Genomic DNA, 26,322 nt, shown 5'->3' on the forward strand with positions numbered 1-26,322 from the left:
AACAGTCAATAGTGTGAGAAAGGAGACAGTTGTTTATCTGGAACGCCCCATTTTTGAGAAACATCTGCCCAGTTAAAGTGTCATTAAGCAAGACACTGAATCCTTACCAATCCCTTGTGGTGTGGTGTGGTATAGTGGTGGTGGTTGTGGCTGACTGTGCTCTGACCTCTATGTGAGGAAGAGCAATGGAAAAAAGAGTTAATTGACGGTAGAGGAGAGAATAATAGTGTTGAAGATAGTCAGAGGGGAATCTAGGTTGCTAATTGCTTGCAGTGGCATGAGCTAATAGGAGATCAGAAGTGTCTTAGCTACATAATAATAATGGTCTTATGTCATCTTAGCAGCAGCAGCTCTGGCTTCTCTGGCTGCTTGGAAGGGAGAAAAGGGGAGTTAGAGGGGCTCCATGAAGCAAATATCAGCCAGTTCTCAGGCTTTGCCAGAATTAAGTCTTTTCTGGCCTGGGTGAGAAAGCTGTAGGGGGTTAGTGCTGGGAGACGAGCCTCTGTGATAAACAAATTAACCAATAGACTCTGCCAGAATAACAACAAATCACTGAATAATTCAATTTGTGCTGACTGGAGTTAAAATTTTACATCACAATAAGCCAGCTAGAGCAGCATGAGCAGAGGTATATGTGGCAAATGGATGGACCACGCAACGGCAAGAGACAATGGCTCGCATATAGACACAGGAATAGGAATGCTGCTGCTTTGCCATGGGTACATGGAAGACTATGTACGCATGGAGTGGCTTAACTAATTAAGACACCGTGTGTTGTGATATTGAAGTAGAGTTGAAATAGTCAGTTAAAAGTTGCATTTGCTATAGTTGGTTGAAGGTAATGGATAAATGCTTGAAAAGATGATTGATTGCAAAGTGAAGAATACTTAGTAGTTTGTATCGGTGGCTAAAAGTTTTTGAAAAGTAATGAATGAATGAAATAGACAGCAAGGCCCTTGAAGGGAACTGTTCAAGATAAAATGAATGAACAACAAGTTTGTTGTTGATGAAGGGCTACTTGAGTTCATCTGACGGCCTGTTGGGGGTTATATCAGACGAAAAATGATGGGACCCACAGGTCTCAGAGACTGTTAAAGTCCTGTGGTTCTGATGCATAACGTTAATGCCTGAGAGATGACACAGGAGATCAGATAAACGCAGGAAGCGAGAGGAGAATGACGCAGGTTAAAGGAGACAAAACACTGTAAAGGTTAAAGCGTAACAGTGTGTGCTCACGCAGAGATAGTCTCAAGGCTTGTTGACAGCAGGCTTGGATCGCTGTGAAAGGTATTCGTCTGCCCTTCATGTACATCTACTACTGAAGTGCCTTTGAGCCAGGCAGTTAGCGCCCAGTGGACGTCAAATTATCTGCAACATGGTCCTCGCTCAGTAAGAGATTTAAGGTGGGTGCCCTGCATAATTTGACATTGGATGAGCATGTCTGTCCCTCTAAGTTAAGTTAATGTTCACCTGATTGTATTTAGCGTTCAGACACTAGAGCGGCATCAATAAGCACATTTTCCCAAACTATTCCTTGAAGGAGATGATGGCCATGTTTAAAGCACGTTGTGTGTAAACATGTAACACGGTCATGGCTGAAGAACAGACAAGACAACAAGGTTTGTGGTGTGTCTATCAGAGCTTATCTGAGCCACATCCTTCCTCTCTCTCTCTCTTTTTGATTAAACTCATCTGTGGCTACATGACTAACTGTTTGTTGGGTCTATATATAACTACACTAGATGAGGCAACATTTGAGAAACTTTCCCGTGCGTTTCTTTTGTTTATTTATCATCTCTATCTATCAATGTTTAGTCTCATGGGTCAGAGACATGTGGGATTTTGGGGGGAAAAAATCCAAAAGTGGAAGCAGGCAAGGAAACAGGGATTGCACGAGAGAAGGGCAAAGGAGAGGGAGACCGGATAATGGAGAGAGTGTAGAGGGGGAAAGAGATGGGCAGAGACAAAAAAAAAGAAGGACAAGAGAGGAAAAGAAAGACTTATGGGCTTCTTTCTAGATTCCTGCTCCATCCCCCTTTTCTTCAAACTCAAAACAATCGCCACTTTGTGCCGCCGTGAGAGAGCTAGAGGTCGTTGCCTCTGCTTTCCATAGGCAGGCTTCGATGCATTCCTCTGGGCAGCTCCCAGCCAATCGGCAGCCAAGGAGGAAGAGCTCCAGTCCAACTAGTCCCCAAGAATGTATCAGCCATTGATTTGTTTCCAGGATGACCCCTCCTGAGCTCACACTCCCCAAAATCTCTCCCCCCCCCTCTCTTCCACACTGTTGGTTGCCTTTACTTTCCCCTTTCACTGTTCCCTCCCTGTCTCCACCTTCTTCTTCTTCTTCTCCTCGTCCTCATGTCGTCCTCACCCTCACCCCCTCTCTCCCCCCACTGTCGGCTCTTCTCTCTTTCTCTGTGTTGCAGCTGGTAGTACTTAAAGTGTGGAGTGTAGGGCGTTTGGTGGAAGAAGGAGGAGGAGGAGGAGGAGGAAGGAGGAGGGGGTGCCTCTGGGAGCCTGCGCAGTACCCCTAAATGTGCTCCGCTTTCCACACAAACGCACAAAGGGCTCCTCCCTAATAAAAACACTCTGTTTCTCATCTCCTCATGTGCCAAACACACACCGCCCAAGCCCAAAGACAGACTAGAGAGAAAGAGAGAGAGAGACCCTAGCTATGGGAACAGCTCTCTTCTCTGTGGATGTTAATAATAGGTTAACACAGGGCTGAGCTCTGTTTCCTCCCTGATACAAACACATCATGGAAAGTGACCAGGCCCTCCAACCCTGGGTGGATACTTGGACTCCTTCTTCTTCTTCTTCTTCTTCTTCTTCTTCTCCTCTCTGACTAGACAAGATGTGCAGAAACTGCCTTAACGAGAATCAAAAAGCCCTTTTTTCAATATTACCTTAGAGGGTTTGACAGGGGATGTCATGATTAGTGCTGTGATTATTTTCATTGTTGATTATAGTCTGAATATTATTTTCCAGATTAATCCGTGGAAAATGTCCTTACCAGTTTTCCATAGTCCAAGGTGACGTCTCCAGATGTCTTGTTTTGTCTGATCAAGTCCAGGACTCAAAGAAAATCAGTTTACAATGATTTAAAACAGAGAAAAGTCACATTTGAGGTGCTGTAACTAGTGATTTAAAAAACAAAACAACTTTGATAAATCAGTTATTAAAATTGTTGTAGACTTATTGATTAATCGACTAATCACTTTAATCATGTGAATCAATATGATTATTTCAAATTTGAATTGATTTATAATGTTTTATGGTTTAGAGAGATTTTTTTAGACTTTGTTATTTTTAATTTTAATTTTCCCATAACTAGTAAAAAGTGCAGAAAACCCCTCAACAAACTCACAAAACTGTTTTTTATATTTTTGTAGAAAGTTTGACATTTTTAGGAAATATTCTCATGAATAACTTTTTTAGTAATACAATTTATTTAGTTAATTAATAATCCATTTCATTTTGTTTTTGTTTGAACTTTTTATTTAAACATTTTAATCATTTTACATAATAACATTTCCTGACATAGGACTTCATATAATAAACGTCAGATCATGTAAATTACAGTAGTCATGAACTACAAAAACATAATATAAGAATTAAGTAATGAGATACTTTTTTGTGCTTTTTCCTTTTTTACATACAGTAATATTTTGGACTATATGAGGATAGTGATGCATTAAAAGTTGATTTAATAACCTCAGGTTCCTCATAACTTGGAAAAAGAGACAGAAAACCATGTAAAACAAAGGTTAAAAAAAACAAAACATTTGACTGGAGACAGTTAATTAGTTTGATTGACATGAGACTCGCAGGTGCTTCCAATGATACCAATTAAAGTCCATTTATTGCTGAAGAGGCTTTCCAGTGAGCCAACAATGCAACACAGCAGCACCCTGAATGGAGCCTTAATTAGTATCATTGGAAACACCTGTGTTTACCTACTGCTTCATGTCAAAATGGCTGCTGTGAAAAAAGCTCTGTTTTATATGTAAGTAAGTTGTTGTTGATTTATTTGTTACAATATTTAATAAAATGCAAGCTCCACTTAGATAAGTCTCTATTTACAGAAAATGGCAGAAATGTAATATAATATGCACAACAATCCGTGTATAATCACCTGAAAATAAGAATCGTTATGTTTTTGTTACCTTTTAGAATGAGACATTTAGATCAATCACTTTATACCCACCAACCATCCCATTATAAACAAAAGTAAATACAAGCTGAAGAAGCGCCGTCTAATCATCTTAATACAGTAAATAAATAAATAAATGCTGAGAAGTTGAACTGCCATGTTTTGTGCAGTAGCCCAGAACGGACTAAATACTGGCTCTAGATAGCATATTTCATATGTTTCTATGTCACACCTGGAAGGAAAAGGTGAAGTGAGTGGGCTGCAATAAGCAATCTTTTTAAGAGATGATGTCCCGGACAACACGTGAGACAAAATTTGAGACCCACAGAAATAAGTTAGGATGAGATAATTGGGGAAATTCGCTTATCACTTATCGTGTACACAAGCTGGATAAGAAATGACTTAATGTCATGCTGAAGAAAGTCATGACGTCATGCTGATGTTGAAGAGTCGGAATGAAGGACCTGTGGTAGCGCTCCTTCTTACATGGTGGGAGTAGAAGTCTGTTGCTGAATGAGCTGTTCAAGGCCCCCACAGTCTCACTCACATCAGGGATTTCTCTTGTGCGTTTGATCACCACTGGTCATTCACTTTGCTTGTTTTGTTGCCACAGTTGCGTTGTTCATAGTTTTTGCAGATCACGTCCTGTCAGAGGATGAAGTCAAAGAGGAACCAGCTCAAGTTTTCTGCTCTGTTGTCTGCTCTTTCACTCACTTCAATGCATGTCATTCACACACAACTGTAGCCACAGTAACAGGACTGAGAATGCGTGTGTGTGTGTGTGTGTGTCTGTGTGTGTGTACCTGTGTGTTTGTTTGGCTGCTGGGTGTCCTCGCAGGGCTTGAGAGGTAACCAATGAGGTTACTTGATTTTATCATGTTGCTACCGGGAGGGGATTACTGCTATATAAAGAACCAATGTGAGCAAACAAGATAAAGGGAACTGTTCCATATTCACAGTTTCCAGTGAGTCAGCTCACTTTCTCTTTTAGCCTGTTGAATTGTTACTGGCAAATAAACTGCACACTTAAAAATCTTATTAGAACAACCCGATCCAAACTTTTATTCTGTAATCACTCCACAGCTTGCCTGCTTTCATATTTAAATGTCACTGTGGTTTGCGTCTGTTTGTCCGACCTTTCAGTCAGAAAACGTTTTCTCCGGCCAAACCATCCCAGTGCTACCACTTGATGATTTACAGTGCTAGTGGTATGGTGAAATATTAACTCCCCTCCTTCTTTCCTTCCTCAGAAATTCAGACGAAGAGTTCAGGAGTCCACCCAAGTCCTGAGAGAACTGGAAATTTCGTTACGGACCAATCATATAGGGTGAGTCACTGTAGGATTGTGTGAAGCTTGTATAGTGTTAAATGTCGAGGACCTGGTTGTAATAGATTCAAGGGGGAAAAGTCTGACATTCCAGACACCCGGAGACGCAGACGTTGACACTAACCACTACCACCACTACCACTACCATCCCCCATTCATCTCTGCTGCTCCTGCCTAATATTACACAGAAAGCCATGTGGCGATGGAGAAAAGATGAATCGATTGATTGTTCGGAGCGGCTGACACATGAGTAGCCTCTGGAAGGAAAAACACATTTTTCTTTCAGTCGTTGAGCTGCACAACTTGATACATCAGCGTTTCCGTCTGCCATCCCGAAGATGTAATATTGTAGTGGTTGCTTGAGAGATCATGATTTCACAACAGATAAAATCCCTGGAGTGTATAGATGTAATTTCAGGTATTCCAGGATAACAAGCCTGAACCCGCTGCAGCTGATATTGATTCAGTGTTGTGCAGTCACCCTCAAGGAAAGATCAATATCTCAAGGGGCATCACAGAATGTCCCAACGTTTCGTCTTGCTCGAGATCACGGCGTCTGTCTCCGATTAGACCCTGATAGGTAAAGACTATGATGGATTGTTTAGCATCATTAATGAGGCATAAAGCATTCTGGGATGTGTAGTATCCAGGCAGGGCCCACATTTATCAAGGCAACATCTAAATGAATAAAGATTCAGCATGGGGACAGATGAGGTAGATAAAGAAATGGAGTACACAAAAAACAGCTCGTACAACCAAATTATAAATTATCAATTTGCTTTTGTTTTTTAATAATTGTTGCACTTTTTTTTTTTTTAACAGTTTCGAAACAATAGAAAATATACCTGACTTAGTTCATTCAATTACAATCAGTGGTATCAAAGCAGTTCTTAATTTATGCAATATGACAGAAAAGACTAAATATCAGCATTAAAGGGGAACTTCGCCAATTTCACACATCAAAGTCTGTTTTAAAACTTGGTCGGGTAGTTTTGTGGCTCCAGTCCAGACAAAACCCCTGTGCAAACGTCCAAACAGCCAAAAGAGAAACATTTTTTATCATATTTACATATTCAGAAGCACATAAACCAGGAAAAAAAATGACTAAATCTGTGCAAGTAAACAAAGTCTGACAAAATCAGCGGTGTAGACATGACGTGAAGGAGTCCTGCCCAGTGGGGGTTTCCAGTAAGAAGTGAGATTACCAGATTTCTGTCGGTCATTCTGCATGTCTGCTCGAGTCTGAAGTCTACATTAGCCGCTACTAGTGTAACACAGACAAATCTCTGGCTTCAGTGGTCGTGGTGCATTACACTGTGGATTATACAGGCGCCAGGTTTTGTCAGGAATACAAAAGAGAAAGAATAAAAAAAAGGCAATATCTCTGACCCTTTTTTAAACTGCTCATTGTGAGTTTGATAATGCTATAAAAGTGCAGTGGCATAATTTCACTCTTTGGTTTTCCAAATATAAAAAACTGAAGCACTCGTCTTTATTTCTGTGGACAAGGTTGACAGTGAAGTTGGTTTGTGTGTCTGTAATTTAGGAATTACATTTACATTAACAATTAAACTACATGCCAACCAGAGTTTGTTGGGTCTTGTGGTTTCGAAACATGACTAGATCCTCACAAGTACACAAAGAAATCGATAAATCAGTACAAAATGAGTGTATAACACTGGGCGGGTATAAACGAAACTCCAGGATTGTTTGGTAGGAATGAGGATGAGCAGCTGGGAGGGATGTTGATGGTGGGCGGTCACGGGAGACTTCGAGACCCCATCAACGACAGGATGAGGCAGCCATGAGAGCATCCGCTGGCTACGGACTGTTGTGACAGCAAAGATGCAGAGATACTCTGGTTACACAACCGTCACATAAACTCAAATGTACGCACACACACACACACGCACACACACACACACACACACACACACACACACACACACACACGTGATATGTAAACTACATCTCTTAATCCCTCTGGTTTTCTCTTTTTCCTCCCGCCCACACACATAACTTTACTCCAATTGTTAAATTTTGCTGAATCGCACACAAATCATCTCATCTTTCTGACAACACTGTCTCTCACACTCCTATGCACTGATTACACACTGATCAGATCCTGCTCCTCGAATCAAAATAAACGCTGAATAAATCACAACCAGAGACTGTGTCGGTCAGGCAGTTCAGTCATGCACTGCTTACATGGATTAACTCTTTTGAGAGACCTTATGTCGGTAAACTAGATTACATTAATAATCTATTTAATCTAGATTAGACAATGATGCATTACCATAATGGCAGAGGGACGGGAGGAGAGATTGAGATAGTACAGGAGGGAGCAGGATGTCACTCTCTCAGACAATGAATGATTACAGCTTCTTTCTTTTCAGAGGTGAAACTAAGAAATATATCCATCATGTAGGCTGCGTATAATAGGCAGATTGTCCCTGTACGAGCACTGCCGATGATAACCCCGGCCCCCTGCCTGCCTGCCTGCTCCTCACATGTTGCTCAGTGGTCAACAACATGTGGTGAATGGGAGGATTGTTAGTTAGTGTCCTGCGGTAATGATTACCATGTGGCCCCGACAAGGCCACACCTCCTCCCAATCCCTTTTTAAAACACGTCGGGCCCCACACCAGCATGCACCGCTTTACTGGACGCTCCCATTCGTCTCACTCACTCCCATATAGTTACACCACAGGGGAGCTAATAAAGAAACAGCTAGTGGATTTTTAAAGCAGTTAAGCATTACATCTTCATCAGCACGGTACCACTCAAAAAGCCCGGCTGTGTGTCGTTATGTTTACGCCCTGCAAATTTCTCTAATCACTGAGCAATCAGGCCTGTCGAAGCAGTTGGGGCTCCAATAAAAAAAATAAAGATGTTCTGCAGCTCACATTGCTTATAAATATGGTGCAAGAACAGCACATGCCGAAGGTAGCGGGAGCTTTTCCTGCAGAAAAAAAACTCTTCACTTTTCAGTGCAGGATACAAAAAAATGAAAGCATGCGGAGTGCTGAATGGGTGGCCCACTTCAGTGTCTGCAAGGAAGGTGAGAATGGGCTTTTGATCAATCTGGGGGCTTGTCTTTACCAGAGTTAGAAACTGTGTGTGTGTGTGTGTGTGTGTGTGTGTGTTGTAGAGAAACAGAGGCAGACTCAGTAATGAGATTCTCTGTGTGTGTGTGTGTGCATGCTTTGGCACAACACATGCATGTGTGATATGTTTGCTGCTCTGAGCCAGGAAGCTTTTGAAGTTTTTCAAACGGGTCATTACAGTTCTTCTTGGCAAAGCGAGGGAGAAACTGAGGTGTAGCGAGAGGGTGAATAATCTGAAAACATCTGGATACCAAGGTCAGGTATGGTCAGAGCCTGCACAGCATTAGAAAAAGGAAATAACACCAATTACAATTATACGCATCTCAAAATATCTTGAAACCCTTTTTTTGTGCTGCGTGTATTTACATTAATTTGTGGTTGTGAGACATGTTAATATGATATGGCCTTTTTGCCTTTTATGTGGATTTCTCGGCCAGAATTTTTCCTATATGCTTAGACGAAGAGGGTGAGATGTTATAGAATATTTATATCTGCAACTTCACTGCTAGGTGGCTCTAAATCCTACACACTGGACCTTTAAGTTCTTCAAGTTTCTCTTTCAAAGCATGTTTAAAGTCCGTGTAAAGTAAGAATAAATGTGTTCTGAGTTTGTGAGACAAACGAAGAAAGTGTTAAAAGTGTCAAAATCGGGTAAAAATGTGCTGAAGCCACACCCACTCATGGGAGCAGTCAAGCAGACATTTTGAAGCGACTGAAACGTGTCAGATGAGTTCAGAAAATTAGATGACTACCTCTAAAACACTATGAGCGAGATTAATTAATCTCTCTGCTAGGGGTGCAGGGGTATGCTCAGGGTGGCCTTGGCGTGTCATCGAGCCACCCTTTAGGACCGCCCACAAAATCCTGGACTGAAAACTGGTGAAAAACTGTTTTAACCTCTAACTCCACATTTCAGTAATATATCGTTCAAAGTCTTTTTACATGTTTCCAGCAACTATTTCCAACATATTGAATGTCTTTTGAAATAAATCTCAGAATTGCCTTTACACAGACTTTTTATGTTGTTTTTTTTTTTTTAAAAAAAGGTATTTTCTCAAGCCACTGCTTCACTTTAGACACACAGCTTTTTTCCAGACTCTGAGAATGAGTCAGGTCAAATATATTACTGTAGCTCAAAACCACAAATCACACGTCTTGCTTCTTGCCATGATGCTCTGAGCTCACAGTCAATGTTCACAGCAGTTCACTTTACTGACCACCAGGAAACACAGAGAGTTGATGCAGGGGAGAAAACCAGAAATAGTTGATGGTACTTCTCACGGGTAATATAGTGTAGACATGGTGTATGGGGTGCAGACACCATTCACCTGATTTCAATCAAGCAAAGTAGCAACAAAATGGTCTAAAATGTGTTTTATGTTAGAGTGGAAAGGTAGGATACTGCTGATTAAGTATATTTAAAGTATGCCTAGATCTATCCAGAAACTTTATAAATGATTTTGTGTGCTGATAAATTTCGTTTTCGTCTCTCTTCAGGTGGGTGAGGGAGTTCCTAAATGAGGAGAACAAAGGCCTGGACGTGCTGGTGGAGTATCTTTCTTTTGCACAGTATGCCGTCACGTAAGTCTCCACCAGCTCTTTCTCTCCATACCACTATAGTCTATATACAGAACTGACAGGCGACACAATGCTGCTATTCTGCACAGCCACTGATGCATCTCAACACAGCACCACCACTGCTGCTGTGGCTGCTGCCTGGTTCTCAGAAACACTGAGTCACTCGGGGCCCATTGCTGACACATTGGCACTGTGTATTATACCAACCATAGGCCTCTATTCATAGATTGACGGTGTGATTATTAGTCAGTCACAAGGTCCCTGTTCAGGGCCAAAGAGCCACGCAGTTAAATGTTTAATTCACTCTCCTACTTCACCATATGTTATTATGGTCTGTCCACATTATGAATGGTTAGCCGTAAAAAAAAGCGTGTTCACCCTCAGTGCCACTGCAGCAACATTTAAAAAGTCATAGAAACGACCAGCTGTCTGAAAACTGAAATAGATCATAACAGGTATGCTGTAACTACCAGCCTTTTCCACAGTCCCTGCCAAGCACAACAAAACATGAGACTGAGCTTACATATTACGTCTAAACCCAAAACCTGAAATTTTGGCTTTAGCGCTGCAGTTGAGCACATTTTCACCACAGCTAGCACTCATTAATAAAAGTGTCTGACCAACATATGAGTTAGTACAGATGTATCTGTATTTTTTTAATATATATATTTAGATTTCAATATGTTGAGCTGCTGATGTAATAGGCGCAGCTTACGCCTAGTAGTTCGTTAGCTGATGTGGCTTGTTTGGTTTAGCGTAGGTCGTTATGGCTAGTGTTGGTTATCTTAGCATGTTATCTTTTATACTTGTTTTGCTCCAAATGAGCATATTTAAATAAAGTTCAATTCATTTATTGTACTAGGCTAGCTCAAGTAACACAAGTGTCTCAGAGACCAACTTTATCCAGGTGTTAGCGTCGAATATTTTACTTTTACTGTTTCAAATAAAGTTTATTTTCAACTGTAAAATGTCCGGCCTCAGACATACCTTTTAGTAACTACATTTAGAAATCGTAGAACAATAATTTGTCTGTGTTTTATGTCTTAAACAAAACTGGTGTTATTATTCTCAAATGTCACAATGTTAACTATGCTGGTTTCTTATTTTATGTCTTGTTTCCACGGTGCGGCAGGTTTGATGGCGATTGTGTGGAGAACAACCCAGAGGCTGTGATAGATAAATCTAAGCCCTGGAGCCGCTCTATAGAAGATCTACATGGAGGAAGCACCCTGCCATCTCCCATCACTGGGAACGGCATCACGCGTGCCGGGCGTCATTCCACGTTACGGTACGGTGCACATGGTTTACTGTGGTTCACCATGTATGTTTGTGTGATTTGTAACTTTTTACAGCTAACTTTGCCTTTCAGAGTTCTTTTTTTTTCTTTCTCTCTCTCTCCCTTTGTTATCTGGTGTTAAGCCGGAACAGTGTGGCTGTATTGTGATTATTTTAAGAAGTCACACATTTCATATGATGCCTCGGCAGCTCCTTTATGTGGTCATGAGGTCTGTAAGACCTTAAATGGCTTAAGACACGTTTCTGCAGCAGGAATGAATGTTTTTAATTGTTCAAAACTTGGGCCGGTTTTTGCACATGATTATGATACATGATTGACAGCGATTTTTCATGTGACAGATGATGCAGCAGAAGGAAAATCTCTTATTTTATGAACATCAGACCATTTAGACTCTTAACAGCTCCGACACTCAAATCCCAATGTTGTGCATTATTTCTCTAATCCTCTCTGCCATTGATGTTTCAGTGCAACACTGTTTGCCTTTAGTTTTCTTGCTAAGTACTTAAGATAATGCATGTGAATAATAAAAAAACAGGTGTGGCCTTTCATAGGAAACCATCCATGGAAACGTCCTCAGTTTGCAGCAGTTTCTTCTGAATTTTCTAATATCCAAACAATAACCAGACAATCAGGCCACCGGATGTCCCCTTGTGTCATCGCTCTCGTGCACATTGTATGTCTGAGTGTCTTCAGTGAGGCTAACCGTCTCTCGTTCCTCCATAGTCATCTGCTCTCCTGTCTGCCAGTCTTCGACAGCAGGCAGGTTCACTTTGCTGAGCTTTCTGCAGCCTTAACCCTGCATCCCTGCTTCCTCCTAAGAAACACACACACACACACACATATACAAAATCTCCCTGCCTCATTGTGTGTTATACCTCCCTGCTAGCGCTGCCCAGTTTATTTGTCCCGCTGTCTGTGTCGGGGATGTGAATTATTTGTACTGCCAGCCTCCCCTCCTGCTCATCAGACTGAATTCTTCTTCTCCTCGGGGCAAATGGGTTTTTCTGCACTCATTGTTCTTGCCTCTGTGTCTGTGTGCTGCTTGTGTGGCTCCCTAAATGCCATTCTGTGCAGAAGCTAGCCTAGTTTCAACAAAAGCCCTGTAAAAGCTAAGGCTTTCACTAGACTACAACCACTAAGGCTAGATTAGGCGGCCTCTAAAGACTCTTCTGTATTTTGGATGCTTGATTTGTGTGATATCACTACTGCTACTGTTTTATAACTCCTAAATGTCCATTGCACAGAATATTTGTCCCTTGCTGTGCTTATTTCGCTTTAGATTAGCTTTTAGTTAGAATGATGTCAGCTCAATAACCGCACACAACTGCGTGTCAGATTAAGATTTGCATGTGTCTTCTACAAACTGCCATCGTGAAGGACATCAAGCACACTGAGCTGTCCAAAGTGCTCTCAAAAAAGACGGTATGTGACGAGATACGTAGAGTTTGCTAGCTGTGTTTTATAGTTATTATCATCTAGTTATAGTTGTAGTGGTCGATGTTGTTCTTTGGTGTTATTTAGAACATACTCTGTATTATGGTCATGAAGTTTTGAGAACATGGGCAGGAAGTTTTTTTTGTATTCATGTTTTTGTAACTAGGACAGGCACCTTTCACCTCTCTTCTTCCTTCAGTTTTGTGTGCCTGATCTCCTTAGAGTCATATCCAGTTTGGTTAACTCTTTAAACTCTTCTGCTTGTCTCACACACCTTCATATATTTTTTTCAATTAAAAAAAAAAAAACTGGAGAGGAAATTAGAGGAATGATTTGAGGAAAGACTCGAAACATGGACGTCCCAACGTACCTTCAGCGATAATTATTAATACTGCGTCTCTGTATGTGATGGTGTAACTCAGAATTCTTTATTCTGTCTCTAATGTCAACATTGTTTTAAACAAGATTAAAATACAGGCACCATATTACTCTGATTTTGGCTTCCCATCGTTAAAGTCTGTGTAAAGGCAATTCCCTTCCCACGTTCATTGATCTTATCGATCATCATCAGCAATCTTAAACTGTATCTGCATCTTTTTGCTTTGCTCTATTTTACTGAAACGATACAGAATTTATGTTAATCTGTTCTATCATTTGTTCTTTTCTGTCACGTTTGACGTGTTATATAAAGTTCAGCTGAGTCATTTCAGACGAGCCATAGCAGGCCAACACAGGTTGCTTGTGTTATGTAATCATTTATCATTAGTGCACTTTGAATTGAGATTAAGAAATACTGTTACTCATTTCCCTTCATACTGTGCCACTCCTTTGTGTGTTGATAAATCAGTGGAGGGAAAAAAAACAAACCCTGCAAGATCTTTTAGGAGCCAGTTTGTTTTGTACCCAGTCGGCACCACAAACTACTTAACACGACGTGAAGGAATCTCAGAAACACAACAGACTGGCATAGTAAATGTCAGACGTACACTGGCGTGAGCACAAACACGAATTTGATTAAATTAAAGAATAGATCTTAACCGTCTTTGTCTTAAAACTACTACTACACACGCACACACACCATGTTGTGACTCACAGAGTCATGCCTTCAGACATGGGAGCGGACACGAATTGGCGTGCCTATCAGTAGCCCGGAGACACGTTTTTCTTCAGAGCTCGGGCTGGTAATTGAACCTCATGACAAAAGTCTGAAAATAAACCGTTTTGCTCTGACTGGCTCTGCATATTATTCAGTAATACTGCTGCTCCAGCATTTCTCTTTTTTATTGTGGGCTGCACCACGAGAAAAAGGTCTTATTGTTGCCCACATAAAGCTGCACAATCACTGTGCTGCATGCAAATGACTGGCTTATATTGTGTTAGCTGTAAATGATATCTTTGTGAAGGACGTTAAATTAAAACAATTGAAAGAGGGGCTATCCTGCGGCCCCGGCCGTAGATTATACAGCCTTTGTGTGTGTTAATGTAAGGTGGTGTGGCAGTTTAATAGCCTCCCTATGTGAAGGAGGTGGAGTATGATGGAGGCTCATTCCGAAATAGCATCTGTTTTCTTGTTTATCCAGTGCACACCTCTTTGAGTTTCCTTTTTAACGCTGAATTGTTTCTGCCGTTTTAGTTGCAACACGCTGCCGAGCCGGAGAACCTTGAAAAACTCCAGACTGGTCTGCAAGAAAGACGACGTCCACGTCTGCATCATGTGCCTGCGTGCTATCATGAACTACCAGGTCAGCCCCTCTGCCGTCCCCAGGGGGACGCCCACTCAGACTGCATGTCCCTCTGGACTAAAGTACACACTTATCTAACTCGAGCTAAATCCAATTTGTTCCACTGCTAGTTCTCCACATTTCATTTATTATGCAGAGGAATGCGCCCACTTGCTTATTCTGTGGTTCCTCTTCTCTGTTAATTAGCTTATTTGTCTCTGTCTTACTCCCTCCTTTTTTTTGTTTTTCATCTTCCAGTATGGCTTCAACATGGTGATGTCACACCCACATGCTGTGAATGAAATTGCACTAAGTCTCAACAATAAAAACCCACGGTAAGATTATTAAGATCATTGTTTTTGCGTTGCAGAAAGATAATAAGAAATTTGTTTCCCTGTTAAAATGGTTTCTTGTGGGCAAGTTTTTCCTCACTCGAACCAAGGGTCTAAGGACAGAGGGTGTCACTCCCTGTACAGATTGTAAAGCCCTCCGAGGCAAATGTACTTTGTGACTTTTGGGCTATACAAATAAAATCTGATTTGATATTCATCAGTGAGACAAAATAAATCAATATCATAATCAGATATTAATTCATTGACTAAAACAGCTTTAGAGGACCAACAACAACAAAGACCCAAATTCACAATGGAGCACTAGTCCAACATTAGCCTCAGTGCACCTGCACAGTCTGATCCAGACTAAGTGTCTTTGTAGCTCAGGGGCGCATTCATCCCGACAGACGGGTCAGGGCACCGCTGGCACACTCCTCTACACTGGCAGCTGCTTTTGAAACAGCAAACAGAAGGACCCACTTCTGTGTGTGTGTGTGTGTGTGTGCGTGTGTGTGTGGTTGTGTGTGTGTGTGTTTTCACTTTGTGCCCCGAGGCTCAAGGATTTCTTCAAAAGTGGATGCGAAACCACTTCGCATCACCTGTCACACATCGTCTCATCCTCGCAGAGAAATCCTGCTTGAATGAACTGGAGAGTGGATGCACACGCACGCACACGCATGCTTTAGGCCTGAAGTATTCATTTTTTATACCAGCCTTTTAATCCATAAAATGAAAATGTGGAGCTCTTTTATTCATTTCTTCCTCTCTGGGTTGTGACATTACAAAACTTTTTTGAGTGGGTTATTGAAGGCAGACCTCGTCTCCATGATATATCAGCATACTAATACATTTTTATGAAGCTGTGTTATTTTAAAAACAACTTAAGATATTAATTGTAAATGACACTGTAATAGGTAACAGAGGTTTTGCATTGGCAGGATGTTCAATGAGACAGTTTTCCACTTTGTTTGCTCTGTGTTTAAGTACTGGTTTGTCACAGCGCTGGTGCTTGTCATTTACTAAACATCCCTGCCTTTATTTTTCTCCTTGTTTTGCAGAACTAAAGCTCTGGTCTTGGAGCTCCTGGCGGCAGTTTGTCTCGTGAGAGGAGGCCATGAAATTATTCTCTCTGCGTTCGACAACTTTAAGGAGGTAGGAGCTGCACGGAGGGAAGGGAAGCGGGGTCCGAGGAGACGAATATGTCATTACATATCGACTGTGCAGTTTAAAACAGTGACTCAGCCCTGGAGGAATGCTCCCTACGGGCAGATGTGAGACGGGCAAATTCCTCATTCCTGCAATAGGGGGATACCATCTAGGAGCTCTTTTGTCTGCAGATTACAGGCAGCCGTTTAGCTGCAGAACGCAGGAGGACTCACTCGACATCCAGAGAAAACACTTAATCGCGTGTGCAACGGGATTTTGGCAAACACATCAAAGCTCCGAATAGCAGAAAGAAAGATGTAACAGACAACCTTGCCTGACCCTTGCCTGTCTGGATGAGGTAGTCTGGCTGCCAGAGAAAAGAGTGGGAGGTTTATGATGGAGTGGGCGCTAACGGCAGTCCAATTTTGTAGCATACGGCTCGCAAAAATGGGCCGACTGCAGTTAATGCAATATTTACACCCCTGAATGAAATATTGAGTGTTGCTCTCAGTGGCATTAGTGGGAGAAAAAAAAAAAGGCTTAGGGAGAACACAGCTCGTCTAATGAGACGAAGGTTGATGTCATGATAGCGTAGGAGGGAGCATCTGAGGGCAAGATCTGCATCCTAGTTCGCGGAGGTGGGTTGTTTACAAGTGACACTTTTAAATGCAGCGTCGTTGCATCTAGTTTGCTAAGTGACTTTGATGTCGCGGTTTTTGGATACACACACACACACACACACACACACACACACACACACACACACTCACACACACACGCACACACCCCTCTGCTTTTCCTTCCTTTCCTTCCTTTTCAATTCTTTATCATGCTCCATCTCCCTTTTTGCCCTTCAGATGAACCATCTGAACTGCAGAGCATCCCTCTCGCTCACTTTTCCCAAATTCTCCAGTCTCCAGTCTATGCAGTAAAAGTTGTACCACAAGCAATATTAAGCTCACATGCACTGTGTACAAGAAGAATCATTCAGCAGCAGTCCACGGACAACTGATTAAAATAATTATCGCTCTCAAATCAGCTGCCTTTCTCTGAGGTCGTGGTGGCCTGTGGTGTATTTAGCAGTCGTTCACTTTGAGTCTTCACCAAACACTGCACTCATTTTTAGTGTCACTTTGCTTGAAATTAATGCTGAAAGGAATGTATTTGTGTTGGGAGTTTTTTTGTCAGTGGTGTCATTTATGCATAAATCGCTGTGGGTCACTCCAACAAATACAAGTGAGACGTGGCTTGTTTTGCAGGTGTGTATGGAGATGCAGCGGTTCGAGAGGCTAATGGAGTATTTCAAGAACGAGGACAACAACATCGACTTCATGGTATGTTCACACACCCACGCGCAAACACACACACATGCTCCTAATGGCTTATCGATCACACTGCAACCCTTTGGAACTCCTAAATCACCCAGCACACATGGCTTGTGAAGCTTTGAGCGAATCCTCCTCCTTCATCATCACTATCAGACGTTTAGAGGAAACAGTCGGGATTAAATCTGAATATTTTGAACGCTTGTCCTCACGCGGTCGTCCAAAATTAACTCCACGAGGAGACACGTACACGTTCACAGGGCTGCAAAGTCTTTGAGCGAGCCCTCTAATTTTTCTCATCACAGCACAACCTACAGATGTGCGGTGCAGCACATCAAGGAGGACGGCCCTAAGCGAGGATTCCTCGCCAAGTCTGTCATTTCCAGGCTGAGTAGTGCTAATTAGCCTGGCAGATCGGCCTAAAAGACTCTGTGAAGAAAGTGCCAACTTAGACGTGATTTTTATCCAGCGTGTGTGTCCGTCTAAGTGTCTTTAATTGATGTGAGGCAAATACAGCACGTGTGTGTGTGTGTGTGTGTGTGTGTGTGTGTGTGTGTGTGGTGGTGTGTGAGTAAAGTGTTTGAATAGTACTTCAATGGGACTTCTGTCACAAGCCCACAGCCCACAGTCCCTTGGTAGGCTTTCATCTGAGTAAAGCAAACAGACTTTGTCAAAGCTTCCATGTCGCAGCGAGACAACTGAGCTTCTTACTGGAAGTTCATTAAGGAATCGTTGTGTGTGTGTTTATGTACGTTAGATAGCACGAGGAGATCCCCCTTGATCCGTTTATGAGTTGAACTGTTTGATTTTGTTAATTTATTTATTCAGATCCCTTTTAATCTGCCAGACAAGATACTCTGCCCACCGAGCAGGGACAAAGATGAATGATTTATACATTTATAAACAGTTCCAGTAAATAAATGTGACAATGAGCATAAAACCATTTCACAGAAGTGCCAGGCCATAGTCTATTAATGATTTTACTTCCATTTTATAGTAGCAAAACAACAAAACTCATTCAAATGTATAAATATTAAGATAAAGTAGAATAAAAGTGAAGCATAATACAATCTACAGATGGCTAAAAACAAAGGTTTAGATATATAAATAGACAAATACTAACCAAATAAATAAAAGTGAAAATGGTGTAACTGATTAAGGTATGTAAACAGAAAAAAATATAAATATAGTTGAAGTAAAAGCCAGAATAAAAAGACAAGTATTTAGTATTATAACATAAAAAAGACTAAAGGGAAGAATAAGGTGGAATAAATGCTTCATCACTTGTGTTATATACTGTTTGATACTTTGATGTGACCCTATTATTTTATCTGTTTCTATGAAAGTGCATGAATATATTCTGTTAATTCTTGTAGATGAAAGTGATCACTGACACAACAATATACTGCATCGATCATTTTTTGTGGTTCAATAAAAATATTTGGAAAAAACTAACTGTGTTTTCTCTTTTCTAGGTGGCCTGTATGCAGTTCATCAACATAGTCGTGCACTCGGTGGAGGATATGAACTTCAGAGTTCATCTACAGTTCGACTTCACCAAGCTGTGTCTGGACGACTACTTAGACGTGAGTTTAGACATGCTGGTTGCGGGACAAGCAGACACACTGAACTCTTTAATATTAAGCTCAGTCTAGAGTATAGGTTGTCATTACAGCACCACTGAGACAGAAAAGCAGGTCAATAATGGCTTTTCCATTACTTCAGAAAAAACAGTCGGTCCTGTAAATCCATACTTGGGATCAATGCTGGCCTTGCAGGAGGAGATGTTGGAAAAAATGAACTCCCTTGCTGTTATCATCATGATATCTCTTTTTTTTGGTGTGTATGTTTTCCAGAAACTAAAGCACACAGAGAGCGATAAGCTGCAGGTCCAGATCCAGGCCTACTTGGATAATGTCTTTGACGTGGGAGCCCTTCTGGAGGATGCAGAAACCAAAAACGCTGCCCTGGAGCGCGTTGAGGAGCTGGAGGAGAATATGTCACATGTGAGCGCCCTCGACGATTAATTTTTACTCTATGAGAAATCCCCCAAACTACTCAGACTTATTCCTTTTCTATCACTACGTATTAACGTCCAACATGTCAGGATGTTGATGACACAGAGAAGCGATGGCAGTCTGTTTTGAAGCTCTGTCACACTTGTTTGTTATCACGCAGTGCCCTCTCAGAGTGGAATCTCATGCTTTCAGCCACCATAAAAAAGACAGCAAGGGCACACACATACATACACACATTCTTTCTGCCACTTTAAGTCCACATGATTACTTTTAATCCAGTGAAATATGCATATTTAACACATTACATCAATTCTCCACTGAATCTCTATGTTGTCATATTGAGTTGGACATCATAGCAACAAGTTCCCCCGTGTGACCCTTCCTTTTTTCCTCTTGTGGCTGTTGTTCATATAGATGACGGAGAAGCTGCAGGACATGGAGAATGAGGCCATGTCCAAGATCGTGGAGCTGGAGAAGCAGCTGATGCAAAGGAACAAGGATCTTGAATCCATCAGGGTCAGACGCCGACTTTAAACATTCACGTCCATCTTTTGAGTTGTCATTTAAGCACACACAGTGCTCGCTAAAGTACAAATAAAAAGGCAATAATAAAGCATCCACATATGACACAAAGTATTCCAAAAGGTTTGAAGTGTTTCATGGGAAGATGAGGGAAATTTACATCAACACAACAGATATTATTGACAAACATTAGACCCATTTTTTCTTGCTTCATGGTTTTTACGTATGGTTCTGTCCCTCTACCACACAGGAAGTCTACAAAGACACCAGCTCGCAGGTTCACTCGCTGCGGCAGATGTTGAAGGAGAAGGACGAGGCCATCCAGCGACAGAGTAAACTGGAGAAGAAGATCCACGAACTGGAGAAACAAGGCACCATCAAGATCCACAAGAAGGGAGACGGAGACATTTCCATCCTGCCATCGCCACCCTCTTGTGCGGAGGGCTTGCCGGGTGGCATGATGGTGGGAGGAAACGGTGCTCCTGTCGGTCCGTACCACATGGGAGTTGTAGCGGGTGCGCCCGCTCCACCACCACCGCCTCCGCCGCCGCCTCCACTGCCTGTGAATGGCATATGTATGTTTAATATAGGCCCAGTTTATTAGCGTATTAACTGTCATGAAATGCAGAACATTTATTTCCATTTACCGTCTCTCCCAGTGTCAAACGGACCATCATCGGTCATACCTGCAGCAGCTCCACCACCTCCGCCGCCTCCCCCTCCACCTCCACCTCCGCCTCCTCCTCCAGGGCCAGCCTCGGCGTTCTCAGCGCCTCCGCCTCCTCCGCTTCCTCCTGTAGCTCCCCCGCTGCCCGGCTGTGGGACCCCCACTGTCATCATGAACTCTGGGTTAGCAGGTAAGGTCATCTAGTGGGGAAAAAAGCAGTGTACATGTATTTATACATACAGTATTAGTAGCATTAGTATACACGATAGTGGTGCTTTTTATTTTTAAGGACAATTTTCATTTTTCTAATAAAGACATCATTCAGCGCTGCAGTCAGAAGGACCGATAACCGCACTGCTGGCAGCTGCTGCTTCAGCTATGCTTGCTTTGTCAGAGCGATACAGAAATCCAGTTGTATTCCAGCTACTTTACAAACTTTAAATGCCACCTTAACACTTCCTGCAGCTGCTTCACAGTAAAAAGCCTCCCAGTGGCTGAGAATGTTATAAAAGAATTGGCTTTGAGGCTTTTACTGTGAAGCTGCATGCGTGTGATTGCTATTGATTGGCTACGGCTTGTTGTGTAAGTAAAGCGAGTCTGAATCTGTATTTGTATGTTTTCCAAAGGTTCATTGGTTGGTGGACCAGAACAGTATATTATGCAATTATAATTGGATAGATAGAATGTGATAATCTAATGTGAAACGTGTTGAAAATGTGGGGCGGCATTTAACTGGTAGAGCAGCCGCCCCATGTGCGAAGGCTCAGTCCTTGTTGCGGAAGCCCAGGGTTCGAATCCGACCTGTGGCTCTTTCCCGCATGTCATACCCCATCTCTCTCTCTCTCCCCACATTTCCTGGCACTCTTCAGCTGTCTCTATCAAAATAAAGCATGAAAAAGGCCAAAAAAAATATCTTTAATCTTGTTGAAAATGTGATTATTTTGCTCTTGACAACAAACAAACCTTTTAACTTTGAGCGACTAAACTATAATAAGGTTTACAAATCAACCTATAACCTATAGTAAGCTATCAAACTTCCCCTCATGTGAATTAGACTTCTCTATAACCAGATCGACCTGTTATTGTACTATATGTAGATGTGGGTGCACATTTCTTGGTATGTATGCATGTACGTTGTTGCTGCATGTGTAAAATGCAGCGAGGCCAGTTTTTGTTGGCTCCACCAATCAGTAAACAGCAGTGAGATCTTTTGATGCGCGTTTGAGATGTGCATGTGTAAAGCTTTCTCGCTAACTCTTGCCGACTTCTTAATGATTTGTCTTTGAATTGTTTCTTTTTCTGCCAACCAGAGGGACCCATCAAACTTTTCTGTAGGTTCTGCTTGTCATGTTTGGTGTTTTGTCCCCCCTCCCTCCTCCCAACTGTTTCCTTCCTTCGATCACACGTTTTGAAAATGGTATTTTCAGTCTCTTACTCTGAGTAGAAAACGCAGGAACACGTCCCATTTGTGTCCTTTCAAATCTCTTAGAAATAATTCCTAATTGTTTTAGCTTTTTACAAACATCATTTTTATTTTCATTCTTTTTTTTTCTCGACATATAAAACACATGAGCTTTATATATTCTTTCTGTCATTGCTGTTGTTCCTCTCGTAGTAAGACTTGATGTTAAACAGAAAATACCAAATTTCAAAATCCTGCATGGTTTACCTTCGCATCTTGCTGTAGTTTTGTCATCACGTGTGTTTGTGTGTGTGTGTTTGTATGAATTAAATGTTGCCACAATCTCAAAGTGTTGCATGCATACTGGGACACAATGACCTGCTGTGGCATGCAGACGATGGAAAGCGCGATAGGCGCGAAGGGCTGGAATGCTGTTTACCTTTCCCATGACGGCATCCCTTATCTTCTCGCCGCCGCCTCAAAGAATGGTGGCCACAAATGGCCGTAATCTGTCCGATAAATAGTTTGTCACCTCGCCGCAGGAGATCCTCACCATAAGCTGTGTACTTGTGCCAGAGGCTAACTTCAGGCGCTTCACTCTGTATCACCAAGTGTCCTTATTAATTTAAAGAAAGGAATGCGTCGGTCGAAATTGCGATCAACTTGAAGTATGATTGTGTGTATTTAGAGTCATATCCATGTGTGTCATCAGTCTACCCTTTCACCTGCACGTGTGTGAATGTGTATGTGTGTCTGTGTGTGTGTAGTCTGATGGTAGATAAGGACGCTGTGCTAACTCCTCTGTGTCCTGTGTAGCTGTTAAGATCAAGAAACCCATCAAGACAAAGTTCCGTATGCCTGTCTTCAACTGGGTAGCCTTGAAACCAAACCAGATCAACGGGACTGTCTTCAATGAGATTGATGACGAGAGGATACTCGAGGTAGGAGTCTTCTCTAAGTCTCTTTCTATTCAATTGTTCAGTTAACAGAGTGTTAACTGATTCTCTGTTGCCGCCTTTTTAAGGACCTGAACGTGGACGAGTTCGAGGAGATGTTCAAGACGAAGGCCCAGGGCCCGGCAATCGACCTCAACATGAGCAAGCAGAAGGTCATTCAGAAGGGGCCCAGCAAGGTGACGCTACTGGACTCCAACAGAGCAAAGAACCTGGCCATCACACTGAGGAAAGTGGGCAAGACTCCTGAGGAGATCAGCAAGGCCATTCAGATGTAAGCCCCTTCAAAATAAAAGACCCAAATCCTTCCGGTGTTCTTTCATGTTTCTCTGCATGTTGTATTTTTTTCCTAAATGAGGGAAAGGATTATTTTGATTGTACAAGTGTTTCCATGATTTTTTTTAAGACTATAAGCATGTGTTATCAAAAATTTTCTGTAATTGGCTTTCCTGTATGTAATATATATGCATCATCATTTGTCATTCAGCTTTGACCTACGAACTCTGCCGGTGGACTTTGTGGAGTGTCTGATGCGCTTCCAGCCCACAGAGAACGAGATTAAAGTCCTGCGGCAGTTTGAGAAGGAGCGCAAGCCGCTGGAGAGCCTGACCGATGAGGACCGCTTCATGATGCAGTTCAGTAAAATCGAGAGGCTCATGCAGAAGATGACCATCATGGCGTTCATCGGCAACTTCACCGAGAGCGTGCAGATGCTCACGCCGGTGAGAACCGGGATCTCTTTTTCTATGAGAAAGTGACTGTGCTGCTCTGAACATTTTCTCATGTCGTCGTCTTCTCTGTTTCTGTGCAGCAACTTCATGCCGTCATCGCTGCATCGGTGTCCATCAAGTCATCGCAGAAGCTAAAGAAAATCCTCGAGGTTACTGAATGATTTGTGCCTGGATCGAACGTGATGTCAAATGCACACGTGGTTTCACTTTTTTCACATTCTCGTCTCCTTCTTCAGATTATCTTGGCGCTTGGTAACTACATGAACAGCAGCAAAAGAGGAGCGGTGTACGGATTCAAACTGCAGAGTTTAGACTTGGTGAGTTTCCTCGTTTTGCCTTTTTAAAGCGTTCTTCTTCGTAACAGAATTTTAAAGTTTTGTTTTTTTCTCCTTCACTTTCTCAACAGCTACTTGATACCAAGTCGACAGACCGTAAGTTAACGCTGTTACACTACATAGCCAATGTGGTGAAGGAGAAATACGCGCAGGTTTCTCTCTTCTACAACGAGCTGCACTACGTGGAGAAAGCTGCAGCAGGTGAGTTGTACGGTGCACGTGTTGACTGCTGTGCATGCTTGTTTGACTTTTTACCGTTCTGCACGTTACTCACTCTGCTGCTCGTGCCCACAGTGTCGCTGGAGAACGTTCTGCTGGATGTCAAGGAGCTGAACAGAGGCATGGAGCTGACCAAAAGAGAGTACAGCATGCACGGCCACAACACCATGCTCAAAGACTTCATCGCACACAATGAGAGCAAGCTGAAGAAGCTGCAGGATGATGCCAAGATTGCACAGGTAACATGAGCGCACCTGCGCTATGTGATTTGTTTTATAGTGCCTTTGTTTTTGTTGAGCTCTGGTGAAACGCTGGTCTGTCTTTGAAAGGACGCCTTTGACGAGGCAGTGAAATTCTTCGGGGAGAACTCCAAAACGACGCCGCCCTCCGTCTTCTTCCCCGTGTTTGTGCGATTTGTTAAAGCTTACAGGGTGAGTCGGATAATAATCTCTCACACGATCACAAAAAAACACTGATACAGCAGAACCTGAATTATTGTCTTTTTTATTCCACACATTCTTGTCAAAACCTGGCCTCCTACATTACCCACAATGCAATTGACCAACGAAAATTCAGTCAGAAATTCAAGCGTGTCAAGTTAGTAGCGGCTAATGTGACCTCAAGCCTCAAGCCAGGCTAAAGAGGTCTGCTAAGCTGACTTGTTTCTAACTCCACATCCTGTATACTCAGCCCTGGTGAAAGCTGCCTCAAGTGACCTAATTCGAGTCAAGTTATTTTCTTGCAGCTCCCTCTAGAGCCACAGAAGAGTTTATACAACTTTTGTTCACATATGTTTTAGACTTGGGGAGTTATTGGGACTCTGCAAACGTCCCTCTTAAATCACAGGAGCGTCTAGAGAAGTTCAGTGTGGAGACACAAAGATGTTTTGAAGTTTAAAGTTGGTCTGGATGTGATCACAAACATTACACCATGTGTTTTTCTTGACAATGTTTGACTCTTTGTGAATGAATAGCTCTATATTTTACTCAAAGCAGCAGGTTTATGTGAACTGAGATTCAGTTTTAACACTTGGCCAGATCAGTTTTTTAGCTGCTTGTGTCTCCCAGCTGCTCATGTTTAGTGCAATCCTTCTTTCTAGACTTTGTTAATGACTCCATTCACCGCTTTTCTGTGTACGTGACATGTATATGTAACTTCCTCAGCAAGCGGAGGAGGACAATGAGCAGAGAAAGAGACAGGAGCAGATTCTGATGGAGAAACTTCTGGAACAGGAGGCCATGATGGAGGAAGACCAGAAGGTAAGTCGTGCTTCTTTCCACAACTCTCTAAATCATCCCCCATCCTCCCTATACCTCACCCCCTGGCTTTCTAGGGCAGGAGGCCACAGTGGATCACGACGATCAGAAGGTAAGCCAGTTCCACTTCCTGCCCTTCTGCTTCATCTTCCAGAATCCTGTTCACAGGATTAGTTGAGCACTGACAGCCCACCGGGTGTAGTTATATCCGGTTCTACAGTTTGAAGTCCTGCTGAGCCACATCACATCAACTCAGGATCAGCGGTTATACTTATACCTAAAACGGTCCATTTAACTAAGACGTGCACAAACAGACTGAAAACTGACATATTAATAGATGTGAAATGATGTGTGTGTTTCTGTGTGTGTGTGTGTGTGTGTGTGTGTGTGTGTGTGTGTCTTCCTCAGTCTCCATCTCATAAGAACAAGCGGCAGCAGCAAGAGCTGATCCAGGAGCTCAGGAGGAAACAGGTGAAAGACAGCCGCCACGTCTACGAAGGCAAAGACGGAGCGATTGAGGACATCATCACGGGTAACATCACCTGGTTACAGACTCTTGCCACACACATATATATACATATATATATATATCTATTATCTATACAGGGCGCTCTGCATGAAGGTCCTCTCTGGTTAACAAAGGGGTTCTAAACCAACTAACACAATGACTTTGGCTCTTTCAAAATTCAGCTGTCAGATGTTTGAGAACCAAAGGTATAATAACCGAATGAGTACAAACATGCACTGACAGTTCAGCTAATCCAGTGACAATAAGCTCAAATGTGTCTGATGATCATTG

At 42.3% G+C, this 26,322-nt stretch overlaps 1 protein-coding gene across 6 annotated transcripts in view; it reads left to right on the top strand.

Annotated features, from left to right (window-relative positions):
- fmnl2a (formin-like 2a) overlaps positions 1–26,322 on the top strand; it is a 53,281-nt gene that overhangs the window by 21,948 nt on the left and 5,011 nt on the right. For 3 of the 6 annotated variants that reach the window (XM_027291042.1, XM_027291043.1, XM_027291041.1), the window contains exons 4-26: positions 5,404–5,480; positions 10,085–10,168; positions 11,298–11,453; positions 14,530–14,638; positions 14,876–14,952; positions 16,008–16,101; positions 17,355–17,429; positions 18,896–19,006; positions 19,277–19,426; positions 19,853–19,954; positions 20,211–20,535; positions 20,620–20,817; positions 21,938–21,958; positions 22,846–22,970; positions 23,054–23,256; positions 23,470–23,704; positions 23,794–23,862; positions 23,950–24,030; positions 24,120–24,249; positions 24,343–24,506; positions 24,597–24,698; positions 25,431–25,526; positions 25,932–26,055. In XM_027291042.1, coding sequence (XP_027146843.1) covers positions 5,404–5,480; positions 10,085–10,168; positions 11,298–11,453; positions 14,530–14,638; positions 14,876–14,952; positions 16,008–16,101; positions 17,355–17,429; positions 18,896–19,006; positions 19,277–19,426; positions 19,853–19,954; positions 20,211–20,535; positions 20,620–20,817; positions 21,938–21,958; positions 22,846–22,970; positions 23,054–23,256; positions 23,470–23,704; positions 23,794–23,862; positions 23,950–24,030; positions 24,120–24,249; positions 24,343–24,506; positions 24,597–24,698; positions 25,431–25,526; positions 25,932–26,055 — 2,908 coding nt within the window. The remainder of the gene's footprint in view (positions 1–5,403; positions 5,481–10,084; positions 10,169–11,297; positions 11,454–14,529; positions 14,639–14,875; positions 14,953–16,007; positions 16,102–17,354; positions 17,430–18,895; positions 19,007–19,276; positions 19,427–19,852; positions 19,955–20,210; positions 20,536–20,619; positions 20,818–21,937; positions 21,959–22,845; positions 22,971–23,053; positions 23,257–23,469; positions 23,705–23,793; positions 23,863–23,949; positions 24,031–24,119; positions 24,250–24,342; positions 24,507–24,596; positions 24,699–25,430; positions 25,527–25,931; positions 26,056–26,322) is intronic. The other 3 variants (XM_019259849.2, XM_019259850.2, XM_027291044.1) reach the window with 1 other exon arrangement.

This window comes from Larimichthys crocea, chromosome XVIII (genome assembly GCF_000972845.2).
Source record: "Larimichthys crocea isolate SSNF chromosome XVIII, L_crocea_2.0, whole genome shotgun sequence".
Taxonomy (NCBI): domain Eukaryota; kingdom Metazoa; phylum Chordata; class Actinopteri; family Sciaenidae; genus Larimichthys; species Larimichthys crocea.